Source organism: Tenrec ecaudatus, chromosome 1 (assembly GCF_050624435.1).
Source record: "Tenrec ecaudatus isolate mTenEca1 chromosome 1, mTenEca1.hap1, whole genome shotgun sequence".
Lineage (NCBI taxonomy): Eukaryota > Metazoa > Chordata > Mammalia > Afrosoricida > Tenrecidae > Tenrec > Tenrec ecaudatus.
This window is the reverse complement of record NC_134530.1, coordinates 307,946,735-307,955,783: the sequence shown is the minus strand read 5'-3', so window position 1 is coordinate 307,955,783 and position 9,049 is coordinate 307,946,735. Positions and strand designations below refer to the sequence as shown.

At 36.2% G+C, this 9,049-nt stretch overlaps 1 protein-coding gene and 1 non-coding gene across 2 annotated transcripts; both read left to right on the top strand.

Annotated features, from left to right (window-relative positions):
• The first annotated feature begins 1,331 nt into the window (after window positions 1-1,331).
• LOC142437565 (olfactory receptor 5V1-like) lies at window positions 1,332-2,285 on the top strand. The gene has a single exon (XM_075540676.1). It carries the CDS (start codon window positions 1,335-1,337, stop codon window positions 2,283-2,285), a length of 951 nt encoding a protein of 316 aa, XP_075396791.1. The 5' UTR covers window positions 1,332-1,334.
• A 4,788-nt stretch (window positions 2,286-7,073) lies between these two features.
• Window positions 7,074-7,207, top strand: LOC142437749 (small nucleolar RNA SNORA42/SNORA80 family). Its single transcript, XR_012782273.1, has one exon. It is a non-coding gene; the product is annotated as a small nucleolar RNA SNORA42/SNORA80 family (small nucleolar RNA).
• The last annotated feature ends 1,842 nt before the right edge of the window (window positions 7,208-9,049 follow it).

The window sequence follows — 9,049 nt, the reverse complement described above, 5'->3', positions numbered from 1 at the left end:
TGTCTAGAGAAAAAAAAGTATAACTATGGATGTGTTTCAGGGGGAAAGGTTTGGAAGTTTATCTAGCAATGGGACTAAGACAGAAAGATGTCATCATTAAATTTAATGAATTTCTGTTGCAGCCTCTGACTTACATTACCAGCGTAAGGAAGTGGTCTATTTTTGATGGAAATGATTAACTGTGTATAGTGACTCAGAGTATTTTATCTGAGCCAGTCATGTGGTCTTGAACATGTCCTTTAAATCTTTACTAAAGTTGGCACTACACTTTGTCAGAATTGATATTCAAGATGAAACCAATTTTCCATCCTATATCGTAGGAAGAGGACAGGTTGTGCATAGTCTGCTTGAATGTAAAAAGAGACCAAGTGTTTGTCATATTTTTATCACCAACCCTGATCCATAAAATATGTTTATTATTCTATTCCTAGGTATTTTTTCAACCAGCAGTACTTTTAATGATAAATTCCATACTATCTTTATTTCCACACCTAAGAGGCATTAATGTAAGAATTTGTTTCAAGCGACCATTTATTTTGTGAGCTTTTCCAAACACATAGTCTAGTATGATCTAATTTTTTCACACTCTCCCTTCCTTTCCCATCCCTTTTAGTCAATAGCTTGTTATTATTCTAAATATATAAAAAGCAATTCTCAAAGGTGCAAGAGAGAGCAAGAAGGCACCACAAGGCAAGATACAAAGAACATAACAATTTCTATAAAAATATTTGTTGATAATTTTCACCAGCCATTTTTGAGACACAAAGGGATGTGGAGAAAGGGGTCTGCCACTCCGTTTTCATAAATAGCCCGTCTGCTGCTAAGTGTCGGGCCTTTACCATTTATATTTCTCCTACAAGTTCCTATTTTTCTGTGATGTGTATCCCACAGAAAATGTTTAATGGAAAGGCTTTCAAAGTGATGATTGGTGGGCACCATAACGACCTGTCATTGATCCTATATTAAACCAAACAAATTAAAAACAAACAAACCCAACTTCATCGAGTCCATTCGGACTCATGGCTACTCTATAGGGCAGAGTAGAACAACCTATAGCAGTTCCAGGCCTATTATCTCCACGGAGCCAGATGGCCACAGCTCTCTTCAATGGCAGGTGGGTTTGAACCACCAAACTTTTGATTTGCAGAAGAATGCTTTAACCACCAGCCACCAGTCCTCCTGTGTTCTATATCTCCTAGTGTTTATCCCAATGTAGACAATGATTTATTTTAATCTATAAAGCTGCTCTTTCTTGTCTTGCAGATTATTACTGCTAAAGCACATGAATACTATACTTTACAGTGGACCGTTCTCAGCTTCCGAGAGGAAACATCATGGCAGGAGAAAATCAAACCGTTCTGTCCGAATTCATCATCATGGGATTCTCCAACCTAAATGACTTGCAATTTTTACTCTTCACCATATTCCTTGTGATCTACATCTGTACCCTCGGAGGAAACATCTTCATTATTTTGGTAACTCTGGCTGACCCCCGACTTCACACTCCCATGTACTTTTTCCTGAGGAACTTGGCCTTCCTGGACATCTGTTACACCACCACCAACGTTCCTCAGATGATGGTGCATCTCCTATCGGAGAAAAAGCACATCTCCTACAGGGGCTGTGTGGCTCAACTCTTTGCGTTCCTTTTCTTTGTGGGGGTGGAGTGTCTCTTGTTGGCAGTAATGGCATATGACCGTTACATAGCGATTTGTAAGCCTTTAAGGTATTCCGTTATTATGAACAAGATGCTCTATAGCCAGTTAGCTGCCTGCTGTTGGGTTAGCGGTTTCCTCAACTCAGTGGTGCACTCTGTATTGACCTTCCGCCTGCCCTTCTGTGGCAACAACCAGATTAACTATTTCTTCTGTGACATCCCCCCTTTGCTGATCTTGTCTTGTGGGGACACATCAGTCAATGAGCTGGTGCTACTCGTCATTGGGGTCTTCATTGGCTGGGCTCCTTTCTTGGGGATTATCCTTTCCTACTTGTATATCATTGCCACCATTTTGAAAATCCAGTCATCAGAGGGGAGGAAAAAGGCCTTTTCTACTTGTGCTTCTCACCTAGTCATTGTCCTTCTCTACTACGGAAGCTCCATCTTTACCTATGTGCGGCCCATCTCATCGTACTCCTTGTCCAAAGACCGGCTGATATCCGTACTATACAGTGTGGTCACCCCAATGCTGAACCCCATCATTTACACTTTGAGGAATAAGGACATTAAAAATGCTTTGAAAACTGTGGGACAAAAAGTGACAGCCTCCAAATTTCAATTCTCTTGAAATGTAGCTCTTATTTTCTGTGTTTTGAGAAATAATATTAGAGAATTATCTACCTTTTGAAATCATATGATTACTGTTTGTGAACACTGCTACTAAAATCTGAGCGTTAAGAGTAGATTTCTATGGTAAAGTTACAGGATAAATGTTAAGATAGATCATTTAGGTAAAGGGTGTGTGGGCATTCTTTGTACTCTTCTTAATCTTGAAACATCTCTGTATGTTTGAATTATTTCTAAATAAAATTTAAGCAGCTAATGTGACATTTATGAACATAATTGACTTTATGAAATTCTTATCTCTAAATTGTGCATGTATTTTATAGTTTAAAAAAATTAGAGTCCTGTCAATAATACTCTTCAGTTAATCTGATGTTCTTAATTTTTGCTCTTGTCCTATGATGAACTATTAATTTCCTTGTGCTTCTTTTTCTTTCTTCTTTCAACAGTATTATTGATAAGTAATTTACATATCATATAATTCAAGAGTTCAGTCATTCAATCATATCAAGGAAAACTGAACAGTTATTCCCACATCACATTTTTGGATCATTCCCCCTCCCATGGTTAAATCACCTCCAAGATGAGTTACACAAGCACAATCCATTCTAGGGCTCCCTCTCCCCTCCTCGGTCACTGAGTAGATCGTCTTTATTTGCAATGGGCCAACTCTGGATCTCACTAGCCCATTGCCAAAGAGCTGTCTTTTCCTTGTACAATTTGTCACCTCCCTTCTTCCATTTAACACATTTTCAAAGTCATAAGAACATTTTCTCTCAAGAATGCAGAATCCTCATTTTCATATACAGTCAACACATTTTTTCCCATTGAAACTGGCCAAATAATGTTTCTCTTGATATGTTCTCATTCCATTTCCATATAATGATCAGTTCATTTTCATTTCAGACAAAATTATATCAAAATTGCTAAACCCCACATTTTACCCTGATGAGTAGAGACTCCTCCAGAAATACAGAAATCATGACAGGGTAAGTTGGAATGAGTTTACTCCAGGACTGAGGATATGAGTGTATGCCAGATTTCTCACTAGATAAACAGAGCATGGTGTGAATTATTTTCACTGGAATAAAACCCAACATCTCCCTGTTGTTGTTTTTGCAGGACCCTCTATTATGCTCCTTTTCAAAGTGGGTCAGCAGTGGTGCTTGGGCACCTGGAATCTTGGAAACCCTACATAGGCCCACTGTGAGCCATAATTGACTCGTGACAAAGGGTTACTGTGTAGTTAGGCAGCACAGAGGGGACACGATGGACTGAACACTGGGCAGCTAACCACCAGGTTGGTGTTGCAAATGCACCAGCTGCTGCACAGGAGAAAGATGGCCTTTTCCTGTAAAGATTTTTAGACAGATAACCCAGGGATCAATTCTGTTCTGTCCTCAAGAGGATAATGCCAGTATAACATCCTTTGTGTGTTGTGTTCTTCTAGGTTGTGTGCTGTTTTGTGGATTCTTCATTATTCTTTAATGCTGCACAGTATTGCAGTGTGTGTATGCACCAAAGTGTGTTAATTTGTTCATCTGTTGACATGCACTTAGCTTACATCTAGCTCTTTGCTTCAATGAGCATGGATGTGTATGTCCTTGTCCAGGTCTTGGCTCTTATTTCTTTAAGTTGTGGGATTTCTGGGACACATGGCATTTTATTTTCCAGCAAAAGTAGTGCCAAGAAGTCAGTTTATAGTCATAAAAACACACATCCCAAACAAAAGAAAAACCAACACAAACATCTAAACCCAACCACTACAACAATTAGAAAAAGATCAGCAGACAAAAAAAATATTTACTGTCTGCAGAAGGAAAGAAATACAGTTAAAGCAGAAATAAAAGAAACAAAAACAATAGAAAGAAGAGCAAGACTAGAAATTGGTCGTTTGATTGTACAGATTGGTATGTTTTTTCAACTACTAGAAAATTTAATAATGGGGAAAAGAGAGGCTGCAAGTAGCATAAATAAGAAAAGAAATGAGTGATGTCACAATAGAACCAGCCATAAAAGAGAACAGCATAACCCGATGGGGAACAGAACTCTGTCAAAATTTAAAAGTCTTAAAAGAAGTGGACAATTTCTTGAAACATATCACCTATCTAAACTAATAAAGATTAAGGTAGAAAATGATAATGGACAAGTAACAAAAGAAGAAATTGATTAAGATATAAAAAAATAATCTGAACAACAACAGGAACACAGGCCCTTCCCAGATGACTTTAAACACACACACACACACACACACACTCACACCTAAATCATTTTATTGGGGTCTCTTACAGCTTCTACCAAATGTTAAGAGAAGAATTACACCAATTCTACCTAATCTGTTCCAGAATATTAGCAAGGATGACATTCTCCTGAATTAATTTTATGAAGAAAGCATTACCCCAATACCAAAGGCAGCCAAACTACCATTAAAAAAGAAAAATAGAGTCCAATATTCCCCATGAACATATATGCAAAAACTCTGAAAAAAATTCTACTCTAGAATTCAATACCTCATATAAAAACACACCTCCAAATTAGAAATAAATGAATAAAAACCACCATGACCAGGTGGGATTCTTCCCAGATATGTAAGAATAGTTCAACATAGGAAAAATAATTCCATCATTGTAACCCATTCATTATACAAATAAAGCAAAGGAAAAGATTATCCTTTTTTGAGTCCGATCTTGCAACCAACTTGTGTCCTATTCTCTCTCTCTCTCCCTCTCTCTCTCTCTCTCTCTCTCTCTCTCTCTCTCTCTCTCTCTCTCTCCAAACTAATATCCTGAATATCAAGGATAGGTTTGAAGTAAAACTTTGGGTAACATTGCTATTAAATAATAAAGTAAGTTTTTCCTGGGTTTTAGTGATTTGAAAGAGAGCTCAGGGATGAAATCCTTTCTCTGTTTGCATTAAGAAAAATATTTACTATAATAGTGTAAGTAACAGAATCCTTGCATTATTTTGACAGGCTCCATAAAGCTGCTTCTCAGAATTTTAGAGACTGCATAAACACTGAGTCCTTCCATATAAGTTAACCTCGTTCATCTTCACTGTGCAGTCTTCAGTGTCTGACCATTTACTTGACCAAATCATTCATTTTCCGGAGGGTGTACAATGGAGTGATAATTAGTTGTGGATTGCATTTAATTGCTTTGCATGATGAAATCATTTGTATTTTTCTAGATGGTAGGCGTCCCAAGAATAGGAGCTGTATCTTCTTCTTCTTTTGTATTTTCTTAATTCTTTTGTTCTCAAAAGCTGTTATCAAAGATTATTATTTTAAAATATAAATATCATGCCACATAAACACACCTAAGAAGGGAAATAAATTAGGCTTCTGGGAAGAGCGATGTGGAGTGAATAGGGCCTTGGAGAGAAGATCCCAAGACATAAATGCCCAGGATGCCAGTAAAGGAAGTTGACAGAGGATTAAGCGTCTATTATTTTTTCCTGTCTGTCCAGAATAAAATGTGATATCTGCTGTCTGTAATAAATGCTAAATTAAAAGATTTGGTCAACAGGCACTCTCTATGATATTTAAGGAGACAACAAATATACCAAGTTCCTGTTTTTCATATATCCTTTCTGAACCAAATTTTATATTCATTCCACGGTCAGTATGGACAAAGAAATTTAAGGCAAATTAGTACAGGGAATACGTGGAAAACAACAGCTTTAAATTCCGGCTCTGGAAATTGTAGGTTGGAAACCCAAGCGGGCTAAAGCCACAAATCTGTAGCTGGAAGAATTGGAATTCACTAACTATTTTTCTAACAATAGTTTTATTTGTTGTTGTTGTTGTTTTCTCCAGGGTAGGCTCTCTGTGTGGTCAAGACAAGATGTGTGTGGTAACTCGATGTATGACTATGTGTGTCTTTGATTATGTCCATATGTGTGTTTGAAAGAAAAGAAGTTACAAAAAGTAGGTAAAGGTGAAAGGGTGTACCATTGAATAACCTTTTAATGTATGTCAAAATTAACATGCGTAAAAAGAGTAGACTCTACTTTGAGTAGTAGATAGGATGTTGGATTACATCTAGTGTTAGAAACTCACATGACTTTGCAATTGTGTTGCCCTTACTGGAAGAGACACAGCTCCAGTATCCAGGTAGAAGAAGAAGAAAAATATCAGAACTGTAGTGAAAATATTTACTTATGCAGTTTCACATGCAGGCACCCTTAATTTTTGATGTATGCTTCAGTTAAAGTGTTTTTTTAATTATGTTTCTGTCTAACAAAATTAATTTTATTTTCTCCAACATCGCGAATTCAAAGGAATATCTCGCCTATATCCATATTCATGCAACTATTTTCCTTCATCAATCATAACTTTTAAGTCTTACTTAAATTCTAAATACTGTCCACTAATGCTGATTAATCATTGAAAATCATTAAGGTCACGGAGCACAGCCCAATCCAAAATGAATTGCTGAAACAATTGAATCTTTAACACTGAAAACCATTTGCTTAATCTACAAATACACACTGCTTGCTTCTCACGTTGCTGTGCACGCTGGCAAACTTGTAAATGTCCTTTATGAGCACAGCATTGTATTCAGGGGGCTGTGTAGACGAATTATAGAACTAAATGTTTAAAAATGATAAGTAAGACTTAATGAGAGTAGTTTTATAATAGGTAAACAGTAAACAGGGAATTTCAATGTTAGTCAATGCAGCAAACATGCAGAGTAGCTACAATTTTTTCATGTAAAAATGTTCAATTTTTTATATCTACCTATTGCACTATCATCTATCTTCCCATATAATCCATATAATTTGTACACTTCGTGCATGAGTTTGGATTTGTGGCAGGTCCGATCCCATGAGCCTCTCAGAGAGTCCCATGCCAAAGCACATGGTCACCCTGAACTTTTTCCTGCCTTTATCTGTTGGGCTTAAGGCATTGAAGCAGGTTGCACAGTGAAATACGGAAAAAAAAATTTGTGCACTTCTCTCAGTGTTTACAGGTGTATATAAAAGCTGCACATTATTCCAGTTCACAGATACAATTTTTCTAGTCTTCTACTTCTGATATTTAGATTCCTTCTAATATTTTACTATCATGAAACAAATGGGATGATAAATAGACGTGGAAGTATATCTGCACATAATTCAAACCATATGTTTAAATAACTTCAATTTTAATAGCTACTAAAAACTTGCTTTCCATATTAATGGGAAACATTGAAATCATCAACAATTCCTATGTTCGCTTTCTACTTCACTGCAGTGCTGTTCTATAATTTATTTTGACCATTCTGATAAATGTTTGTGATACTTTATTGTGGCTGTAATTTTCATTACCCTGAAAAATAATAATGTTAAGTCTCTTTCCATGTGCTATTTGCCAATGGATATATTCTTTTCTGTGAAATATCTTCTGGTGTCACATTATCATTTTCTAAGAGAATTTTTTAGAGTTCTTTTTTATATTCTAGATATTAGTCCCTTGTCACATGACATGAAAAATTTTTTTACTAATCTATAGCTTATCTTTTAACTTTCTTCACAAGGAATTTTGCAGAGCAAAAGCATTTTTATTATGCTGAGATGCAATCATTATTCTTTGTTTAAAGGATTGTGCTTTAGGTATCAAATCTAAGAACATTTGAACTACCCTAAGTCCTGATGATTTTCTTCTTTTTATAATTTTCTGTTTTATGCTATACATTAATGTTCTTGCTCCATTTAACAAATAAGATATGAGGCTTAGATAAAGGTTGGTTTACTTATTAATTTACTTTTGAATAAAAATGTCCAATTCATCTACTACTATTTGTTAAAAATAAAATCTTTTCTCTATTAAATTGCTTTTGGACATTTGTCAAAAATCAATTAAGCATATTTGTGTGAGCCTAATAATGACTTCTGGGTTTTGTTCCACTAATTTACGTCTTTGGTTTCATTGTTTTCTCCCTTCAACTTTTTTTTGCTAATCATTTTATTAGGGGCTCATGCAACTCTTATCACAATCCATCCATACATCAATTGTTTAAAGAACATTTGCACATTCAACGTTCTTGGTTTTTTTTTTTCAATCCTTTTCTTAACTTCCTGAGAGAGGAATCTGTATTATTATGTTGAGATTGTTTCTTATTTTAATGTAATCATTCAACACAAACCCACTGCCCCTGGATTGTGTCCCCGTCATAGCAGCCCTATGGATCTTGTGGTTCAAATGACTGAGCTAGCAGCTCGGTGCATGGTTCACTATGCCACCATGGCTCAGTGGTGTGTGCGCACTAGTGTCTTGCATTTCCTCATATCGCTGCTTTCACTGCATCCTCCCTCTTTTGAGACATTGCCCTTTCATTTTCATCCAAAAGTACGCATTACATGCACACACACCACTCGCAGGATTTGCCTCTAGTTTCTAATCGATTTGATATAGAGTTTCATTCTATTATGATTAGATAACCTACTGTGTGTGGTTTCAATTCATTAAAGTGAGTGGGTTTGTTCTATGGTTTTACTGGTGACTGCTGTCTAAGTGACCTACAAGGAGAAGTAAAAAATACTACCACTTTGGTTCTCGGACAAGCATGGGTTTAGTCCAGACTAAGCATGTTTAAAAATGTCGCTATAATGAATATATGATTTCAGACCAATTCTCTCAGTAGACTTCTTAGTCTCATTAGAAGGCTTGATAAAAAAAAAAATTAAAATGTCCAATGAAACAGAAGCTTTTAAACTCAAGGCAGAGAGGTCACGCTTAGAGTGTTGTTTATGGCGATGGTGTTTGTGAACTTCCAAAAGGATTATATT

Bases quoted from the DNA above. Each gene is read 5' to 3' on its own strand.
- LOC142437565 (XM_075540676.1), top strand. From the start codon at position 1,335: ATGGCAGGAGAAAATCAAACCGTTCTGTCCGAATTCATCATCATGGGA.